General features: G+C 31.3%; 1 protein-coding gene across 4 annotated transcripts in view; it reads right to left on the bottom strand.

The window, feature by feature from the left end:
- LOC139485732 (sodium- and chloride-dependent glycine transporter 2-like) overlaps nucleotides 1–23,841 on the bottom strand; it is a 60,128-nt gene that overhangs the window by 4,090 nt on the left and 32,197 nt on the right. For 3 of the 4 annotated variants that reach the window (XM_071270381.1, XM_071270379.1, XM_071270380.1), the window contains 8 exons: nucleotides 12,277–12,442; nucleotides 11,812–11,943; nucleotides 9,724–9,973; nucleotides 5,550–5,682; nucleotides 4,711–4,845; nucleotides 3,488–3,591; nucleotides 2,405–2,529; nucleotides 883–995 (listed from right to left, as the gene is read on the bottom strand). In XM_071270381.1, coding sequence (XP_071126482.1) covers nucleotides 883–995; nucleotides 2,405–2,529; nucleotides 3,488–3,591; nucleotides 4,711–4,845; nucleotides 5,550–5,682; nucleotides 9,724–9,973; nucleotides 11,812–11,943; nucleotides 12,277–12,442 — 1,158 coding nt within the window. Of the gene's footprint in view, nucleotides 1–882; nucleotides 996–2,404; nucleotides 2,530–3,487; nucleotides 3,592–4,710; nucleotides 4,846–5,549; nucleotides 5,683–9,723; nucleotides 9,974–11,811; nucleotides 11,944–12,276; nucleotides 12,443–16,921; nucleotides 17,091–23,841 lie in introns of those variants that run through there. The other variant, XM_071270382.1, reaches the window with a different exon arrangement.

The following is a 23,841-nucleotide window of genomic DNA, read 5'->3' as shown; positions in this document are numbered from 1 at the left end:
TGGAAACGAACTTTTAACAAAATATTTGGAACGTAACGCTAAGCCGTCGATACAGAAAGTAGAACCTTGGTCTTTTTGAATAATTAAACTTTTACAAACATGATAAAAGAGAAAGAAAATATACCAGAGGGATAGTCAAACTCTTAAATACAAAATAAACTGACAACGCTTTGGCTAAAAAAGAAATAAAACATGTACAAATAGACAAATTATATACTACACAAGACACAAAATAGAAAACTCAAGACTCAGCAACACAAACCCCGCCAAAAATTTTGGGTGATCTCAGGTGCTCATGAAAGGTAGGCAGATCCTGCTTCACATGTAAAAGTTGAAATTAAAAAACTTTTTTGAAAGTTAGATCTGCACACTTTTTTACCGTACCGTTTGTATTTATAAGAAATGGGCATCTCTGATAGCATGATACATTTACATTATGTTTCTTAAACTTTAAAACTGTGAAATCATACAAAAAAGAAAGAATTTGATTGGTAATAGGCCTAAGAGCGAACGGCTATGGTGTATATTGTTGTATGTGCACGTGTGTCTTGATTTTTCTGTGTTTTAACTTTGTTTATTTATAACTTTTATTCTGTAGTTATTTTCATATATAAGGTGGATTACACCTTTAAATAGTCTCTATTACTACTTAACGTCTATCAATAATTCATCAAGCGTATCCAATTGAAAATATAAATTGATTAAATGGTGGTCCTGCAACAGCTAGTTTTGGTTTGCTATTACTCTAACGAGAAATTCAAAAACGCATTTGTTCAATGCGGATCAAAAATATTAATCTTATACGTTTGTTTAAATGTTTTAAAAAATTCATCTGCTGTGTCCGTCATAGAAAAACATATAATATTTAAAAAAAAATCTAACCTGTGTATCAATTCCTATTGTAAATAGCATTAGGAAAAAGAGAACAGCCCAAACTGGTGATATTGGGAAGCTTGAAATAGCTTCAGGGTATGTTATAAATACCAAACCTGGTCCTGCAAAATACAAACTGCATAAGTCCTAATATAAATGTAAATAAGCAATAGGCTCTTCCAGACATATTTGAACCGATACCATGTTTCAATATACTAAAATGAATACAATAAAACACAATTAATATTATTTTGAATCGTGTAAATATACTCTTCAAATAAAGCTGATGTAAATTAAAAGTTTAGACTGGAGTGCAACCGTAATGTGTAAGTAAAAGCAAGTGTAATTTATAAATTATACTAACAATGGCAATCGAAAAAAATACGCTTTTCAACAACTAAAAGATAATTTTTATCCAACAAGTTTTTTGTCAAATGAAAACGAGGACTTATTTAAATTAATAAACAAGGTTTCTTTAAAAGAACACCAAAACCGACTTATGATAAAAGTTGAAGTCTATTCAAACAACAGTGTAAAACGTGTCAAATCAAGCTAAAGACAAGTATGCATGGGGATAGAAAACTTATAGTATTTTGATCTATAAATATATCTATTCAAAAAGCGAAAGAGTTGCCATCACCGGATGAGCTCTATGACTTATTTCCTTTAGTATAAACGCATACTATAAGAAAGGTATGCTAAAAAGCATGGTTGTGTTAACGCATTATTAAAAAGATGGGGAGAATGCCACATAGACATATCATAGATACCAGGAATACAACTTTGCACGCCATACGTGCATTTCGTCTACAAAGGATTCTTTAGTGACATTCAAATCAAAAAGGGTTAAAAGGTCTTATGAAATTGTAGGTAGAAGAGCTTGAGCATTATCGGAGGCTCTACGGTTGCCCATAATTTCTTACATACACTTCGTTTAAACTTTAGCATGTGTATGGATAGTTGTCTCATTGGCAATCATATCACATCTCTAGATTTTTATTTTTCATTTGAGAGTTGGTCTGAAACCACAATTATTTCGTAGTGCATTTCTTTTAGAACATAAATGAAAAAAAAAATCCCACCTGCGCTTTCTCAAAGAAACTTTTACAGTGTGTTGTACTTCTTTTGGGACAAATTATATCAAAATTATAGAAAACTTCATCGCCTCAAACTCAAAATATGGACAATGTTATCTTTAGGGCGTTTTGAAATCTTTTGACAGCTTCCTAAGTGCTATTTTTCAACCTTTTTTACCTGGACCAAATCACTACTTTCCTTTAAAATTATGGACCCAAACTTTTTTACAGTGTAATTTCACCCCCCCCCCCCCTACTTGCAATTTGAGGCATACAACATGGAGAAATAAATTTGGAAGGGGTATAAAAATTAATGGCAACACTATCGACTATATTTGTAAATCAAGGGACAACAATGGTCGTCTCGGACCAGTTCTGCATGATTCCAATTCTTCTGAAGTGTCTGAACAAGGATGTGCAATTTAGTTTACGCCCACAGAGATGAAAGTACATACCTTGATTTAGTACTTTGTCAACTGTTGTTCCTTTGTTCAACGCCATGAAACCAAGCGTGGAAAATGTAATAAAACCAGCAAATATACTTGTTCCACAGTTCACTGCTGGGACAATCATTGCATTCCTGGTATAAAAAATTAAAAGATTTTAAGATTTACAGATTTCATCATCTTAAACATTTATAGCGAATATTAATTTGCATCTGCGGCTCCAGGTGTAAAAAATGCACACGTCGTTTTTAAACTGTTTGGTTTTTTCTTTAGTTGAAATAGAAATAATGCAGATGGAACAAAAAATTTTAGCGTCAGAACGATAAGTAACAGTAGGTGATGTGTTGGAATTGTCATGTTTCTATTAATAGTTATCAAAGGTACCAGGATTATAATTTAATACGCCGGACGCGCGTGTCGTCTACACAAGACTCATTAGTGACGCTCAGATCAAAATAGTTATCAAGCCAAACAAGTAAAAAATTGAAGAGCATTGATGACCCAAAATTCCAAAAAAGATGTGCCAAACACGGCTAAGGTAGTATATTCCTGGAATAAGAAAATCCTTAGTTTTACGAAAAAAAAAAATTTTAAATTTTGTCAACTGGAAATTTATTAAATATTCATAGACCAATTATAAAAACGACATTATTATTTTTATTTTCATCTTTTCGTTTCAATTTCAGTTCATTTCATTTACAGATGTTGTGTCATGAATGGATACCCCATATCCTTTTTATTTTTTTCGTTCAGAAAATGAAATTAACAGACAAGTCATCACCAACTTTACGTAACTTGTGTATAGCTTGCTTAACATAACAGAAGCAGTCATTAAAAAATATATCAAATACAATACATATTGTTTTTATATAAAGTAGACCGTTGGTTTTCCCGTTTGAATGGTTTTACATTAGTCATTTGTGGTGCCCTTTATAGCTTGCTGTATGGTGTAAGCCAAATCTCGGTGTTGAAGACCTTACTTTGACTTATAATGGTTAACTATTATAAATGATGACGTGGATGGAGTGTTGTCTCGTTGGCATTCATACTACATCTTCTTATATCTATATCAACAACTATCATGTAGCTCACCCATACATATTATCGTGAAACTTATTATAACTTGCAAAGGTCAATAGGCCACCCCAACCCATTGAAGTGGAGTAGAATATCTGCAAGGCAGCCTCACCCCACACCTAGAAAACATAGCAAACACAACATTTATGTTATACACATTGAATTGCAATTTAAACATTAATTGAATTGCTATTGAAACACGCAATGAATTACAAGTATATTGAGTATTCTAATGCAACAAATTTGTAACGTTCATTTTGCTTGGATAACGTCACTTATTTACATGGCATCAATTGACAATTGATGCTTTCAGACGTAAGCGCAAGCGCAGACGTCATATGAAAAAATTAAATACACGTTTTAACGTTGTTTTCGGTCAGTTTCATTAGAATGGAAATTACAATATTGTATTTTAAGCTCCGACGGCATCAATTGGGGATTTGATGGTTGCGAATACCCGTTTACTGTCTCCGCTAAAGCGTCACCAGTAAACTCAATTTGCGACCATCAAATCCCCAATTGATGCCGTCGGAGCTTAGAATACAATACAGTTATCTCCTAAGTGAAGTTATTTAAGTTCGGGTATATTAACGTTCGAGTAAACATAGATGCGTTTAGTGCAAGGTTTATTTAGCATCTGTTTGACGCCATAAAGGACACAAATTCATAACTGTTTTTAAGAGAGAAAATGAACCATAAAAGACTTATAATCAAGATTTTTGAAAACTCAGCAAAGTGATGATGGTGTTGTTCACGTATCTGTTGATAACAGAGTATTCTAGATACAGTTGTATGTATCTATGTCCCTCAGGCGTTTTGGAATGGTTCGTCTCGCTCGGTTTGTAGTTTTCTTTGTTTTGTGTACTGATGTGTACTGGTCACTCTTTGTTTTGTATCAAGGTACAGTCAGTTTAGTATCGACTTTTGAGTTTGAGTATGTTCCTTTAGTATCTTTTGACGCTCTTAACTCTGACTTCGCGATACCGTTTTACTTAATTTAACATTAACAACATGAAGCGTGCAGTATTCTTCAAAACGATATACATGTACTGCCCTACACGTTCTATTCTTTTTCGCCGATATTCCATCAACCAACCTAAAGGTATTTTTTAAGATTCTTTAAACCAAAATATTCAACAATGTTTTTAAGATTTAAACAGAACAAAAAATTAATAACAAAACACAATGCAATGACATTAACCTTAAATGAGCTTGTATCATGTGTATATATGGTATACCTTCGTAGACAGTAGTTTGTCCCATTGAGGTACGACATAAAACAGTATTCCATCCGTTGCACCAGGAAGTGTTACTACTCTGATGAGAAAGATTATCAATACAATATATGGAAATATTGCTGTCATGTATACAATCTGTAATGAAGCAAATATTATTATGTTTTATTAAGAACTCACTACCAAATATACGCATATATATATTATACTTTATGAATGGCAATGTACATCTTCTTATAGATTTGGTACAAAAAAATGTATCTGCTGTCGTCATTTTATTATATTTAACATTATCATATAGTGCATGGTTTGGCTAGCCACAAAATCTGGTTTAACCCACCATTTATTCTAAAAATGTCCTGTACCAAGTCAGGAATATGACAGTTGTTATGTAATAGTTTGTTTCTATGTTTGTTGCATTGTCCTTAGTTTTTTTGTTGTTGTTTGTTTTTACTTCAGTGTTTCTGTTGTTTCGTTGTTTTCCTCATATAGTTGACGTGTTTCCCGCGGTTTTAGTTTGTAACCCGGGTGAGTTTTCACTCAATGGATTGTGACTTTAGATGTGTAGCAATATACTACTTTTATCTATCAAATAACGTTTGCACAATGTGTGTCAGGCGTTTCTTTTTTAGAATTTCACAAAATCTATTTTGTTCAGGTACCACGTGCTTTTTTGTTTGTTGAAGCACTGTCTTTTTTTCATTTTGTTTTGTTTGGTTGCGAGGATATTATAAGCTTTCACTTATGGTTTTTTTCAGTATTATTTGGCCACGATCATCACTGAAGATATATTACTTATTAAATATGCATATGATGCAGTCAAATTGTGTTATTTAACTTACCTTTCCGGAAACTTTTATTCCTTTATACAAACAAAGAAATACAATGAACCAAAATATGAAAAGGCATAACAAAAGTTCTAATCTGATGTTTCCCATATCTTCTATACCACTTGTGATCTGGAGTACATTATAGCTAAAATAAGTATTTACTAGCATGAAACGTAAATATAGTTCTTGATCGATCGATATATAGTGTATTTGGTACAATTGCTGTTCTACATTGTATGTACTCGATTTAAGCTAGCGCTGATGGCAGTACCAAATAGTGATTTAAGTGACCAATATTTGATTATTTCTATTTTATTTATTTTAAAATTTTATAATGTCTGATGATTTAGAGCTCGACATATTGTATTATCATACAATGTGCTGATAATTTGGCATTTAGGGTGTTTACTGCTTTTGTTTTTGACTTGTTGTCAGATATTAATGGGAATATTCTAGTTTTATCCATGTAGGTCAAAAAAAATGTTGACCTCTAACTCTTACTTTTCTGTTCATACTTATATCAAATATTTTTTTAAAAGCCTTTTTTATAATCTTATATACATTTTGTAATCCTTATTAGTTTTCATTGTTTTTGAAAGAATGTGTCAATGTTAAATATTTGTCGAATCTAGAGAGAATCAGTTTCGCCAATTGTTTAATTGGTTACAAATCGAAAATACGCACAAAGGCCCTTCCTGAATTTTTTTGTTTGTTTAGTTCCATTTTGTTATAGACTATCAATTCATAACAGTCTTCTTAAAAGCTTAAAATTTCAAAACAGAGTAGCGAACATCCATTGAGCAATGTTTATCAACCAAAACAGGATATGTTGGCAAGGAAAGAAATAAAAATAATAAAACATGCAAAAGTATAGTTGACACTAGCAAAAATTGGAAATCTGATTCTCATTATATATTTCCTGCTATTTTTCAAAGATGCACATTGCAAAAGCATTTACCGAGAATTGTCATTGAAATATAGAAATAAAACTTTAAAGCTTTGTTTGCTTACTCTAGATCTTTTAAAAGAAAAATTTCAACCAATAAAATGAACATATATCATGTGTATATCTAATGATTCAATGAAAGGATTAGGCTCGATCATGATTATCCAAAACACCATTTAGACGCTATTCAAAATAATATGTATAACGCATTGCCTCATATAAGTCTCTGTAGGTGTTGTGTATTATTTGAATGTCTTTTATTGGTTTCTTTTTCATCGAACAAATTTGTCCTCTATGGTTTATACAGCTAATTAGATTTTTATTCTTTATAATCGTTACGTTTATCATAAAAGGTATCTTTTAAATCTTTGATTTCTGGTGGAAATATGTACTACTTGCGGTCTAGTCACGTTTCCTAATTTACATACCGAGGTTACATTAGCTCCAGACGTTACATTACATAAAATCGAGAAAGGAAATGGGGAATGTGTCAAAGCGACAACAACCCGACCATAGAGCAGACAACAGCCGAAGGCCACCAATGGGTCTTAACAATGAGAGTTAGTTCAAAACGACACTTTAAGACAATAATCTGCATTTGTTGGGATATATTTATAATGTACTTATATAAACATTTCTTTTTTGAATAAAACATATTTTAATATGAGGCAGGCATTTCCTGTAAATGGGACGAAGTCTGTATGAATTATTTTTTTGTAACTTAAATAGGTTCTATTTAAAAAAAAAAAGAAACGGAAATACCGTAACGTTTCCGATTTTGGTTCTGTTGTTAGGGATTTTAGTTGTGACGTTATTTAAGTTATGACGTCATATTCAATGTAAACAAAGAAACGCTGTCATCAGGTAACGTTTTTTTTAATAACAAATATTCGTCTTCATATTAACAATCACCTGTTACATCAACCCTTAGTTGCCCAGGGGAGCAACTAAGGGGCCCCCAATTTTTACGGTCTCATTTGTCGGGAAAAAAGCAAATGAGAAAAAAAAAAACTCCCACTATGAATTATTAACATCAACCTTTATAAATATTATCTATCCGTGTACAAATGTACGTGTACCTGCAGTCATTATCGATCTATATATCTTTACCTCTCACCATATGTAATTTTTTGAATGAAGTATGTTCTTTATCTTTATTTATTTCTCACAACGGCTACCCGTATTAAGCAGTTTCAATTTTATCGTACATCAAGTCTTTTGTTATGTCAATTTCAATTACATTTAATTTCTGGTCGAGTGCTCATTTACCACGTGCGATTTGTTAAAGGAATGCGTAGTTCAATCATAAAAATGGATTTATGATTTTGATTTTCAAAAAGGATTTATTTGAAAGATATGGTGAGTAAATATTTGTTTATAAAATGAACCTGTCTTATTACAATTAGATAATATACATAAATTACATACACAATAGAAATTACATGTAGGGAGTTGAGAAGAGCAGTGTACATATTATTATTCAATCAGTATCAAAGAGGTCATTGCAATGACCTTACCACGCAAAAATATATTTATATACAAAAGATTTCACACATAGTAGAAAATGCTTCGTTTTTCGTATTTGGTTTAAGACATTTGGGCAAAAATTGCATTTCATGTTTAATCATATTTAAAATCAATGATTTACTTATACCTTTCTTTTGATATTTTGCAATATTTCTAGTTTTCCAGATAACCCATTTCGTGATTAAAAGCACCGTATCTAAAATTTGGGTATAAAATGCATCTGCATTAATGACCCCAAAAATTATACTTGTTTCCGAGTTTTGTAATTTTTTGATATTTAATTTTGAACAAAATTCTTATATTTTCTCAAAATTTTCCCTCTAAACGTCTTCTACCAGTTTACAATAAATAAAAAGATGAAAAAGTGATTCGTTTTCATTGCAAAAGTGACACTTCCCGTTTGAGCGATTCATTTTTTGAATTTTCTTCAGTGTAAATTATATTATGTAGTAACTTCCATTGAAGTTGTTTAGTTTTCCTGTTAGCTAAATTCTTATTTAAAGTTTCCCAAATGTATTCCCATGGTAGTTCATTCCCAAAATGTAAATTCCACTTTAACTGGCTATTTGGAGCTGTTTTATTTTCATAAAAGTATCTAATATCTTTAAGGCATAATTTTTTGGCATCAACGACAACTCCATTTTTTTATAAATTGACAAGAATTTGTTATTTTTGTCTATCAGAATGACTTTGTGTGATAGAGTCTGTTTTGAAAACGTCAATTTGTTGAGGTGTTAACGAAGATTTAATTCGGCTATATTGTGCAATCCAATTCCTTTTATCTTTAAGACTGTTAAAAATATCAAAAGAAGTTTTAAAGGATTTATTGTTTAAGTCCCATATATCTTTTATTTTTTTATTATTCCACTGGAGGCAAAATTTGCATAATATAATGCATGTTCCTTGAACTTAAATTTACAATTGCAGAATATATTTTCTTCTAAAAGGTCCTGTTTCGTGACTGATTCTTGGATTTTCTGTAAGTCAGTCCAGGAAATTAAAAGTTCTTTATAAAATTTGGACATTTATATTTGCCTAAAACATGTAGTGTCCGAACAAGAACATATAAAAAATCTGTATCATATTTTTCGTCTAGTGACGTTAACCAGTATTTTCCTATTGCATTCCATTTTTGTGTTTTTGAGTTGACAATACTGTACATACTTTTCACTTGTTTTGATTTAATAAAGTCCCTCAAGTTTATCATTCCTATCCCCCCTTTTTCTTTCGGTAAACAGCACACTGTTCTAGCGATTTGGTTTGTTTTCCCATCCCATATAAAGGACCATATAATATATTTTATTTGTTTTTCGTATATAAACCGGGATATCTCTCATTTCAATTTCGTATCCAATGACGGACAGTACAAAGGATTTAATAATTAAAACTTTTCCCGTAAATGTGAGATCTCTTGATTTCCAAACTTCCATACAGCTTTTTATTTTATTTATTTTTTCTAACCAAATTTGATCCAAGTCCACCCCATATCCATGTTGTACCCCTAATACTTTCACAGGACGCTTAGACCATTCAATTTTGTTAAATTTTGGTTTTTTATTTCTCCACTTGCCAACAGTCTTATCCATATTCATTTTAGCCCCCGCAGCGTTTTCGTACAGTTTTAAAGTTTAAAATGTTTCTTCGATAGACTCCTCGCTTTTATTAAAGAGTTGAGTAATGAACATTTTAGCAAATTGATATTTATATTCTCACCTCCAGAATTCTTCGCTTGATGACATTTTCAAATCCCCGGTATTATTTCCGGTAATAGATGAAATATTACTGGTTGATGTGTTAGATGGTTTTGAAATATAACAAAACTCTGTGTTCCACTCATTGTCGCACGTGCTCCATGGTAAAACAGAGGTTAGTGAATGGTACAGGAAGTACAACACATATCCCATCATAACGTTAAAGTATATACAAAATATGGCGGATGTAATTACCATTGCATATCCAAGACCTTTTACAGAAAAAAATAATGATAAATAAAATTAAATAAAAAACATATAAAAGAGGAACATTCAAACTCATCAATTGAAAATTAACTGATAACGCCATGGCTAAAAAAGAAAAAAAAGGCAAACATGTAAACAATAGTATACACAGGCTTACACAGAAAAAAAAAGAATAAGCAACACGAATCTCCCAGGTGAGATGCTCTAGAAGGGTGAGCATATCCTGATCAACATGTGGCGCATGTCTTGTCGCTCATGTTAGTGCAAACCAGGTAACAAGTTTGTCTTGTTGTTTTGAAGAACGAGTAAAATACCGAAATGTAAGAACAAAATCAAACGTTAATCTATGTTGTATCTAATTTTACTGAACTAAATCCTTCATCAGTATGATTATGGTAAAACATTAATCATATGTGTATTCAATCTAATCAGATTGATGTACAACTACAACGTTATATGTGAATAAGAATATATAATGAATAGGTGACCAGCCACGAAATATCTAAATATTGAGGACGAACGTCATTGTGAGAAAAACGCCGTTAACTGTATGTGACTAGCCACTTCCAGGGGTAGGAGGGTACATTGTCTAAAATTATTCCGAAACAAAACTCTCTGTAACGTTATTATGACATATTTGTTGTAATAGCAATGAAACGAGTCATTTCGAATACCGGTATGAAAATGAAACTGTTCTATGACTACTTCTATTTATTGAAGGCACTAATTTATAAAATACAAAATTATTGTATTTATTGGCTCTTAGTAATGTTCAATAGCGTATTTGAATAAAATTTCAAAGAATTAAATTTACTACAATACAAACAATTCTTAGCTCTATTTTAGAACATGTAATTTTAACTTGTAACGAAGTTAGTTTAAAATTTGTCAAAGTAAGCTTTAAGAATTCCTTTTTTTCAATTTGTCTTTTAATTAAGATTTATCATGCATGTCTCTAAACAAAGTATGCGACGCTTAACAGTTTATAAGTCTTTATTTGATACGGTACATTTATTATGGATATATTTCAGACTCCATTTATGAAATAAAATCTATAGAGAATTTTGGTTTTTTTGTGTATCAATTTAAAATGTAGATTCAATCAGGTCTCAGACAGGATATATATATATTGTGATATTCCCGGCTTAGAGTTTATATCCCCTTAAGATTTATCATGCATGTCTCTAAACAACGTATGCGACGCGTAACAGTTTATAAGTCTTTATTTGATACGGTACATTTAATTTATTATGGATATATTTCAGACTCCAAAGAAAATCTATAGCAGAGCATTTTGGTTTCTTTGTAGCTTTATTTTAAAACATGTGATTTAGACTTGTTGAAATAAATTTTGTTTAAAATTTGTCAAAGTAAGCTTTAAGAATTCCTTCTTTTATTTTAGATTTAGTATGCATGTCTCTATACATAGTTCGGCGTCCGCAAAAAAGAAGCAAAGGAAAGTTTTTATCTCTTCTTCACAAATACGTATTTCATTGACTCTCAATACTTTTCACGTTTATAATTTTTCGTACAATGACGTTCTACCTCTATAAGCCTGCAAATGTCATGGCGGGTCACATATTTGGTGCGTGTGTGTGAAAAGGGGGTCACTTATAACTTCGGTATTCCGTATGACCTTAGGGATTCGTATTTTGCACACTGCAGATTGTTTTAATTGTTGTATCCAACATAAATTCAATGTTGCATTGTCTTGTCAACCGCAATATATTTTTTTTATTACTTAAAAGACAGTTTTATAGACGAAATCAAATATTCTGTGTCTAACTACACGCTTAACGGAACACGACTAAAATGAGCCCATAAATAACCAAAAAAGTCTCACCTTTCATTAAGGGACATATTTTCCATACACTTATTGGTCCATTACTAGAAAACTGGCCAAGAGAGTATTCCAGAAGAAACATTGGTAACGCACCCAGTATCATAAACGTTATGTATGGAATCAGAAACGATCCTGGAAAAGAAATTATTTGATGAATCATAGTTGTCATATCACTGACTTTGTTTTCCGTTTTATTTTATTTTATTTTGGGTACAAGAACTTAGTTCTTGAATATGACAAAATTAATTCCCTATAAATCAGAGGTATGTCCTGTAATTGGGTGATCTGGTAGGGGTGATCCGGCTCAGACCACCCCTGGTAGGACAAAGACGCTTTGATGTAACGGTGTTTACATAACAGTTTTGTAGACTCTACATTTTAATTTGACCTTATTCATGTTATTACAAATCATGCAGATTAATGCCCCTTTAAAATCAATACACGAATTACATAAATCAATCTTACCACCTCCATTTTTATAACATAGGTATGGAAATCGCCAGATGTTACCAATACCAACAGCATATCCAACATTAGATAGAAAAAAATCAAAACGTCCAGTCCAGGTCTCTCTTCTTTCTTCTTGTGTAACTTCATATTTGCCCTTCGATGTTGAGTTTTCTTTACACTCCTTAAATGTTAAAAAAAATATATCGTTCGATAATCATGAAAATTTAATCTCATTAAACCACTTCATATTTGCCTTTCGGTGTTGAGTTTTCTTTAAACTCCATAAATTACGAAAAACATATATTGTTCGATAATCATAATGAAAATAGATGGCTATGAAAAAAGATAATAGACTTACAGAAAATATGTAGTGTTTAAAGAACTCTGTGCAGGGGCATTTGCAAATGATCCTCAAAAATGTGAATGTTGCATGACTAGGACACTATTGCCAATGGACTCTGTAAGACTGGAATAACCAATACTATTGTTAACTGTTCTAAAATTAACATTAACATTAGTGTACCATTATTGAAAAAAAATATTGATACACATTACTGGTGTACATGTCAAAATATGCAGCTACTTTATTGTGCTATAGATATTTTCCGGACAATATGAGTATTTGGACCATACGCGTATGGTCATGACCATATGGGTATATACTCATATGGTCGGGGTAATTAACACATTTAATTAATTACTTTTAAACTCGTTATACGGTGCGACCCTTCAAATTGTCACGTCATTAAAAAGGTGTTTTTATTATATTTTAATAATAATAAAAAAATAACTAAACAAAAATCAGCAGGTTCACACTGTTAATTTGACTCACTATTTGTAAGTACAAGAAGAAAATGTCAAAATCAAATACACATAATATTGTTAAAGGAAGTTTTGTAACTTTACTTATACCGGTGGCTGACATGGTGTTAGTATGATTAGTGTTGACAAATGTTTATACAAGGACTATTTTAGAGATGAAATAATTCAAGACCAGAAGGAATAATACAATATGAAACGTTCGAACGGATATTGTTTTTCTATGCAGATTTTGGCAGATATTGGGAGGACCATAAAATTATTGATTCATATAAAGATTGTGTTACATTATTATTCATTTGTATTTATTTTTGTGTTATTTGTCCGAATAGTAAAAGACACTGTTGCGTGGTTTTTTTTCTGCATAGTATTGAAAATTTGCGTGGTCTTATTTTAATTTGAAAATGTCAAAATCAAATACACATAATATTGTTAAAGGAAGTTTTGTTACTTTATTTATACCGGTGGTTGACATGGTGTAAAAAGATGACATCACCGACAAGGAACCTAGTTGTTTAAAGTTGTCCTGTGAATTGTGTATTGTTGTGTATTGCAGTCATGTTACGATATTGGATATCTAGAGCTTCTTATCAGTATCACTGCACGCAGCTGTAAAAATACTAGCTTTACACTCACAAGTAAAAGTTTATGCAGACTTTGAATTATAGTATAAATACATTTCTATCTAACAAAATGTGCAAAAAGAATCTGACATAAATTCTACTTGTTAACCTGACATAAATTCTACTTGTTAACCTGACATAAATTGTCACCATTAATAGTAAACGAAAATATTCTAGTAAATCGACTAATCTATTGTATATTAAAAGTCCATTCAAGGCGAATATTTATTTAAGATACATTTACAAAACATATGATACGAAGATTCACATAGAAAAATGTTAGGCACTCATATTACATTACTTTCACAAATTACAACAAACGGATTTCGTTACACATGCTACAATGTACATTCCGTATACGAAACAATGACATTTTCTTACTATACTTACAAATAGTGAGTCAAATTAACAGTGTGAAACTGCTGATTTTTGTTTACTTATTTTTTATTTTTATTAAAATATAATAAAAACACCTTTTTAATGACGTGAAAAATTGAAGGGTCGCACCGTAAATTAAATATGTTAATTACCCCGATCATATGAGTATATAAAAAAGAAGATTGCCAACGAGACAACTATTCACAAAAGACCAAAATGACACAGATATTAACAACTATAGGTAAAAGATAAAACCCATTACTTTAAAAGCAATTAATGACAAAAGAAAGAAGAAGCAGTTGGTAGAACCAATATATGCCCTTCCCTCACTAACTTTAACTTTTTCATGTGCATGTTCATGAAATATTTGCCACTGAACGTTTAACAAGAAACAATCAATCAATCATTAGCTCAAAAAATTAATCACATGGCTAATTGATATATAACTATATCACTTTTATCTGAATTCAAGAAAAAATCTTGATTGGTACTCATATGTATTATTCATTTTATCTTCTTATCCGAATTCGGATAACAACCAAGACGAATCATTATTAGATATAGATATACTTATCCCATTTTGGACAAGGATACTCACTGCATACTAAAATCTGTGAGGTAGGCCATCTATACTTCTTATCCGAATTTGGATAAGAGCAGTTATTTATCCAAGGTAATGGGTTTTATCTATCTTTTCCAAATTCTGATAACATAAGTTTCTGGTGAATTGTACATTGTCGATGTTATATTCCTTAGCTTAATAATTCGGGAATTCATGTTCCTCGTTTTTATAAATAAAAAGGTCGCCTACCAAAGTTCTTATATCAGAATTCTCGCTTATCCGAAACACCCATTGACTTGAGCATATGGAAATGCTCAAAAGCAATTGGAAGCTGTTAATTGACCATATGAGTTTTCTCGTTTGAATTGTTTTACATTGTCTTATCGGGACCTTTTATAGCTGACTATGCGGTATGGGCTTTGCTCATTGTTGAAGGCCGTATGGTGACCTATAGTTGTTAATGCCTGTGTCATTTCTATCTAACCATCTTTTTTTAAGATTAAGTTTTAATGATTGAAACGTTTCTAATGCATATATAAACGAATACCTATATGGTCCTGATACTCATATGGTCCGGTCCGCTAATAACCTAACAAGTATATACTTATATGGTCCGACCATACCCATACCAAATAAGATATAGAGAGTCCAACCTCCAAAAGTTATGCTATTCCAGCAATTTTACAGGTGTGAAATCCCTTTCTTTTGTTATGATCCTGCCATTTTCTCCACTTATAACGCTTATCTCCCTTATAACAAATAACATACGCAACAAAGTTGGTACGGTCAGGTTTCTGTGATATGTGTATTGTGTTTTTGTTTCTTTTCCCCGTCAACTTAATATTAAAAATAAGTTACAAAAAGGGAATCAGAATTATTTTAAAAGTTTTATCAAATATTACTATAAAACTATGTGAAATATTCATAATAGCACACACGGTAACTTCTAGCGAGACATATTTATAAATCCGTGATAGCTGTTTAACAACAATTCAGGAGTAAAAAAAAACATAATTTCTCAAATATTTTAACTATTATATGCATACACCATAACAAAATTATTATATGTGAAAATGATCCTTAACACATATTTTTTACTTAAACTTCAACTTGAACGACTGGTACAAAGAGAAAAGACTTAGTATGTACACCAACAACACACACACTTTGAAATATTGACTAGACCAAGATGTACATAAAGATATATGTAGTCAATTTCCTTCACATGATTAAAATTCGGCAGCCTTTGACAAGACTTTGTATTGGATCATGAATATTTAATACTAAAGTTTTGAAGTATATTATATAATACTTAGTTAACCTTGAGATCAGTTTATCCCATTCATACAATAGAAGTTTACCTATGAGGTTCTGAATGGGGTTTACAGAATAGGGAATACATGGAATAGCAACAAATAAATAGAGAATAGAGAAAATAAATTACAAAATAAGGAATAGAGAATAATGCGGTGCAAAAGTATAAAGAATAACTGTGCAAAATGACTGTAATGCAATACTGATAATATAACGGTCAATGTACAGAATTGATAAATAATCTTGTAACAGAAAGACTAAATAGTAAAATTATTTTCATGAAAATTTTACAGAATGAGAGTTATTTTTAAGACTATTAAAAGAAACATGCCCTAAAAATTTAAAGAATACAGATATTAAAAAAACTAATCCAGGTCCTCATGTAATTTACATTGTCAAAATATAGGACACACTATTGTTATTCCAAGACAATACTAGACATCTAGTCAAACTGGTTTTAAATTATGTGTTTGTGCTAAGATTACATTGTACTAGCTGTCATATTTATTGATTTCCTGTTGGGACATGACCTAAATTGTAAACATGTAAAAAAGTGGCTTGAGATTTCAAGTTTATAAGACTCAATATAATCTTTAAAAGTTTATTCTATATGAACTGATATTAGTATAATAAATTAATATTTTGAATTATATATCCTAGTTGATGAGGGTTTTTTTTTTTTTTTTTGGGGGGGGGGGGGAGAAAGATGTTTTCTTCATTCTTGTTCACATTATGATTATTTTAACCTTCAATGCACATTAAAAAATAGAAAAAAAAAATTCAGCTCTCGTTTAAAATATTTTGCAACTAAATAATAATCTGTCAGATTTGGTGTAAACAAATAAATACTGAAAAAAAGTAAAAAAGTATTGAACTGCAGATTATTTTGGATGTATCAATTTTATTGTTATGAAATGTGTAGGGTAGAACATAAATGCTTAAAATATGTAGTTAATAGCCTTACCATTTGTATTAGAAATCCAAAACACTTTTCCCTTTCTTCAACTTTTGAATGCTTTCTTATAGGTTAAGAAAAGTTCATAACTTAATTTATTAATATGATAACATTATGTTTCAACCTCACTCCGATGCACATGGATACAGCACTATTTACTTTCACATATTTTTTAGTACTGTATAACAATCATGTAAAAGTTTGCTATAGATTTATTAACGCTTCATTGGCCGATGTGTCCCTTACAATAAAATACACAGGTATATATACAGATTATAAGCAATGTGTCAATGTTCCTATTAATTTGACGATTATAGTCTTATATCAAAAGATACAGGGACGAATATCTATTAAGCTGACGTTGTTTTGACCAACTTGGAAAATATATACATATATATAAAAGTCTATAAAAACGACCAACCAGCAAATTTACTATGTACCGGATCGTCTAGAATAGGCGATACTATGCAGATAAGGAAAAAATTATATCAGTCTAAAGATTTGCACAACGGTACTGATATAAGATGTTATAATACGAAAATGTTGTTATTAAATCGTGCTGACAAATATTTCGGCTCAACAAATGGCCTTCTTCAAGTGTCACAAGTTTTAACAATACTGATACATAATGTATAAGGTGTAAAAATAAATCAGTAATAATACAGGTAAGTTTTGGTCGATTGATTTTTAATCCAAAAGCCTGAATATCATAATATAAACAAAACACTATAAATCAATATACGTGACTGTGTATATTAACAATAAAAATGAGTGAAAAAACAAAAACGCTAGTATTTCTTATTGATGCCGTTTGGATGATGTACATTAAGTTCCTTTATCCAAAAGCTTTCCCGAACCTGTCGCTGGGCATCACTCCAGTGAATATTCTGTTCAATCACTAGAATTTTCATGCGGTTAAAGTCATCAGGTTTGTGACCCGACTGTCTGAAGTGCTGAGAAACTGGGAGAAGTGGCTTCTTAGAGATATCACTCCTATGGCCATTGAGGCGTTTGTGGAAAGGCTGCTTTGACTCACCAACATATTGGAGGCCACAAACCGAACATTCTAGTATGTAAACAACATTCATACTTTTGCAGGTAACATTGCAAAATATCTTATAGTTGTTTTCGGTTGCCTTACTGTGAAATGTTGATGAATGCTGCATCTGTAGGCAGCATTTGCAGCGTTTTTCTTCACACGAACGACATTCTCCAGAAGTACTTCTATTATCAGACACTTCAGCCCGCACCAGCAGGTTCCGCAGACTACTAGGTTGCCTAAAAGCTATCATTGGAGGCTCAGGAAAAATCTTGGATAGTTTGGAATTCTTTTCAACTGATTTCCAATGCTCACGAATGACACCAAAGCTGTTTTTGAGATATATATATATATATAAGATATATTTGTAAGATCCTTTACTATCGATAATTGAGCTGATCTGTAACAATAACATCTCCATGTCTAATATATCATGTACTGTAGTACGACGCTAGATTAAAACTGACGAGAAAAGGTAACACACGGCCACCGAAAGCTTTATTTTGAAGCCCAGGTGGTCGTGTGGGACGGCTTCAGTGCAGGCGATTTGGTGTCACGATATCTCAGTAGCATGTGTTCGAATCCCGACCAGGGTAGAACAAAATAATTTGCAAAAGCAAATTTACAGATCTAACATTGTTGGGTTGATGTTTAGACGAGTTGTTATATATATATATAGCAAAAGTAAATAAACACGGTGTACAGAATGTATATAATAAAAATTTAAATTCGCAGACTACATTTCACATCAAATAATAACAGTTCGCTAAAATATTGTCACTAGCGCTTTCATGCCTTCTGGCAATCTTCAGGCGACGTTTTAACAATGTCCTTGACGACACTGCCGTTGGTAACGTTTATTACGCTATAATAACGGTAAGGGGAGATAAATCAAATGTGTTTACGTAGATCCGTATAATTTTGGCTGAAAGTAGTTTATAAAGTGTGCTTCCTTTGCCAGTCATTTATTTTTGTTCGATTCGTTCATTTTATAGAACGGATATACGGTAAATTTTCCACTCCTGCACGTTTCGAAATGTTCGCTCACATCTTGCATTCGTGTGGATGGATCTCGTATCTGTTGTCTGTGAACACGGACTCTTTGACAAATTAAATTACCAGTCTGTCCGATGTACCATTCTTTGCAAGTGCTGCATACAATACAGTAAATTAAGTTTACCGTTTTGCAATTAATGTCTGCATTTGGAACAATGATTTGGCCGTTTTTTAATGTTATTTGCAGGCCGGTTGCTATATATTCACAAAGACCACATCAAGGGTCATTACATTTTGAAACTTTGTATTGTATTCCATTTGGGTCATAAAACTTAGCCTTTGTTAAAATCTTTTTAAGATTTAAAGGCTGTCTTTTGTAAAACCGGCAAATTTGCTTTTATGACGTTGAATATATCAGGATTGTACGGGTTATGAGTGCTAACAAACGGAATAAGTTCTGTATTACTCTCTTTACATGCTGTGGACCTGAGTTCCGTCATTTATATTTCTTTTGCCTTTTCTATTCCCTTATCTATTAGTGGGTTTGGATAGTTTTGTTCTTTCAAAAAGACCTTTAGTTCATTCAAACGTAATTCCTTCGTGAACTCATCACTTACAATTGTACATACACGTCGTGCAAGACAAAACGGGATGTTTCGTTTCGTATGTGAAGGATGACATGAATGAAAATTCAGGTATTGGTGGGTGTCCGTCTTCGTATAACAAAAATGTGTGGTTAAGGTTGTTCCATTCTTAAATATCAAAATATCTAGAAATGGCAGTCTATGTTCGCTTGACTCGATGGTAAATTTAATCGAAGGTTGTAATGTGTTTATCAGACTATGAAACTTCTCTAAATTGATTGGGACTTTTGTTTAAAATGATAAAACAGTCGTCTAAGAATCGCTTTCATTCCGATTTTATGTACATTTTAAAAGCTTTTTATATATATAAAGCTTTTAAAATGTACATAAAATCACAATTAAGAGAAGTTTCATAGTCTGATAAACACATTACATCCTTCGATTAAATTTACCATCGAGTCAAGCGAACATAGACTGCCATTTCTAGATATTTTAATATTTAAGAATGGAACAACCTTTACCACACATTTTTGTTAGTCGTTTTTAAATTTAGTAATAGAGAGATTCAAATAGTCACACGATACCTTGGTGGCGATCAAATGGTGTCAACTAACGTTGAGGGCAATGATACTGCCTACAGAGATGTTAAAATAGCTTCTACACCATTACAAGAACCAGCCACTAAGAACCATTATCAAGTATTGGATATTAACTTTGATTTTGGACACAACGCCATTCAGAAGTGCTGCAATTACTCCGACAGTCAATGATATACTCCGACTCATGTGATCCACCATCCGTCGTTGATAACTCCGACCTGCATGTGATCCACCATCCGTCGTTGATAACTCCAACCTGCATGTGATCCACCATCCGTCGTTGATAACGCCGACCTGTATGTGATCCACTATCCGTCGTTGATATTACTCCCAACTGACCTAGCTTACCTACTCTGTTGATTCAGAGTCCCTGACTAGGTTGCTCAGTTATCACCGGCTGAAACATTACAGGCAAATCTACCTGTGATGCTGTAGAACGATTCCCTCTACCAACATAAAGTTATGTGATCGTATAGTTTTATGTACATCTAAACGTGTGAGTTGTGTCCAAAATAAAAGCTAATATCCAATACTTGATAATGGTTCTTAGTGGCTGGTTCTAGTAATGGTGTAGCTATTTTAACATCTCTGTAGGCAGTATCATCGCCCTCAACGTTAGTTGACACCATTTGATCGCCACCAAGGTATCGTGTGACTATTTGAATATCTCTATTACTAAATTCTCTTGACTAAACACTTATTCTTAAACTTTAGATAATATTAATAACAAAGTACCTATAAATATAGCAACAAAATAAGTTAATGCATTTACTAAATTTGATAGTTCAAAGTCGTCCTCAATAAGTTCTTATATTATTGCCTAAATTTGGTAAATGGACTTATAAAATTAATATTTCATTTACTTATAAATAACAAGAATATAAAAACTCGAACAAAAGGCGAAATGATTGCCATATTAAAGTTCACTTTTTTTTTTAAATTATATAATTAAATTGGTTCTACTATGTAGCAATTTCCCCAAAAAACAACCTTTTTATATATACTTCGCTCTTGCAACACTGAAAAGGTTATAAACAAAGCTGTGTTTCAGAGATTATTGATATGTATAGGATTTCTAAACAATCAACAATTTTTCCGCGATCAATCTAAAGCGAGAATTAGAATGGTTAATCAAAACAAAATTATTTTATATACACATATATTTATTTAAAAACAATCATCACGAAGCCTACGTCAACGACATGTTAGTAGTGCATTTTATTAAGATAACAAGATAACAAGAAATATTTGAGAGAAAGTTTAACATTAATTGATCTTTCTTTCGTTTATTTTTCTTTGGTATTATGAATTTATCAACAGGCATGGTAGTATGAATTCATCAACAGGCATGGTATTATGAATTCATCAACAATAGCATGTCTTGGCTACTTTCTAAATTATATCTATCAGAACTATTATCATTTTTCATATAATTTGAACCGGGAGTTATAGATGACCTTCTGCTCCTCTTTTTTTCATTTTTCTTGCTTTGCTAATTTTCTTTTAATCAATCATCATCACATTTAAATATTTGCGGAAGATGTATCGCGTTGTTGTTTATAACGATTAATCATATGATACTTCTTTCCATATTTTAAGTCCTAAATTGTTTTATTATGAAAAGTTTTCATTTTTAACCCTTAGTATAGATGTATGTACTCTATAAAGAATCCTTTATTTCATCTATCGCTAAATACTTTTTAAATTAATAAAACCCTACATTGAGTGGACTTAATTATATAATTTTTTTATCATTTAGGCGCTATTTTTCGAAGATAGGTCTGTCATTCTTTAAAAAAACACAATAACTGTGCAAAAATAAAGGTTTGGTTTTCTAAATAACATAGAATATTTTGTTTTCTAAACAAATGTGCTTACGCACTTACCTAACTGCGTCAACCATATTAAAACAACCATATGATTATAACATCGCAGAAATACCCTTAAATCCGTCGCCAAAAGGTTCTTATGAAACTTTCTTATACCAATGTATATAAACGCGTATATTCTAGAATTACGAATTGTATCTTCAGAAAACAATTCAAATTATGAATCAAAAGAAACATTATTATATTACAAATCAAGATATAAATGTTTTAATCTTATCATTTTTCACGCAGTTAAATACTCTAAATATATCGTGCATTTTGAGATGTTTTTACTTATTGTGAATTAATTCTAAAATATTAATATTCACGTGTTTTAAAGAATATCTCTTTTTTTAAATACCTATTATATCTTTATAACAGCATAATATAATACAACTTTTCATTATCATTACAATGTGTACGCAAGTCTTTTATATTGGCTTTATACTATCAGATACTAATAAAGTTGCAAGTCTTGTATATTGATTTATACAACCAAATACCTTAACCTGAAGTACCCTCACCCTTATCATGGTTACATAAAAACAACATCAATACAAAGATTAAACCTTCACCAATGAATCATGAAAAAAATATCTACATTTAAACTAATAAAAAAAACATTATTTAATAAAACATTTTATTAATGAGTTAATCAGCATCTTGATCATGAACAATAGTGCTCTCATCTGATACACCTATTCCTAATTTGTCTGATTTTGTACCATCAAAGCTTTCAATCGAATTAATGCAGTTTAAATATCGTTTGAGTGAGACCTTGAACTTGTGTTTCTAAATTGTGAAAAACAGACCCTACATTGAAATCTTGTCTAGCCATTTTGAGAAATGAAATAAAGACAATCAAATAAAAAGTCACTTTACCTTAATATCCTTTGGTCACGGTTAACCGAAAATAACCACATGTAACACAACACATGGTTATTTGGAACAGTAGTTTATTAAAGCCGGTCTGGACCAGTGGCATAACGGACGGTCCCTCTTTACAGTAAAATACATAAGTATATATAAAGAAACAGTGTAAAAGGTTTCTATTAATTTGACCATTATAGTCTTAGATCAAAAGATACAGGGATGAATATCTATTAAGTTGACTCTAGTTGGCATGGTTTGACCAACCTGGAAATTGATGTTTGAATATTGACGTATGTTTAGTGTTTTAACTAATTGTTATTGCTACATGTCACCACCTGTTCTGTATGTAAATATGTTATATGCAACGTAGCAGTCAATTGAACAACCTTTTACAAGGTCATGATTTTCTTAATAAATATTCCACTGTATTTATTTTATTTAATTAAATAAACATTATCATATATAAATATAATATCATATTGTCACATATTTCGGATAACAGATATCCTTCATCGGTATATATGATTGTGATGTTGAATGAATCAACTTTCAGTCTACTTAGATTAAGCTGTTATAAACTTGAAATTTGTACAATAAAAAAGTCAAACCGAACATCAGGTAAGACACTTGCACAATTCTAAAAATTTGTTAAACACGACATAAGTTATAAGACTATTAACATCAGAGAGTTCAAATATATGCTTTAAATAAAAATAATAATGTTCGATATAAACTAGCACAATTCTAAAGCTTTAACGGTGTCGACAATTATGATGTTACAAGAAATATTGCGTCATTAAGAATTCCAAAAAAAAACAGCACTGAACGGTCTAAATTTGTAAATATTTCAGATTTGACAACGGTAGTGTAGTTACATTAGAGTCTGCGATGTTTAAAACAAACGACCGTTAAAATATTATAATAAATTTTGACTAAAGTAAACTAGTTTAATGTGCGTATTGTTATGCGT

Source organism: Mytilus edulis, chromosome 8, assembly GCF_963676685.1.
Source record: "Mytilus edulis chromosome 8, xbMytEdul2.2, whole genome shotgun sequence".
Classification (NCBI taxonomy): Eukaryota; Metazoa; Mollusca; class Bivalvia; order Mytilida; family Mytilidae; genus Mytilus; species Mytilus edulis.
The sequence above is the reverse complement of the archived record's forward strand: the minus strand, read 5'-3'. Positions and strand labels throughout refer to the sequence as shown.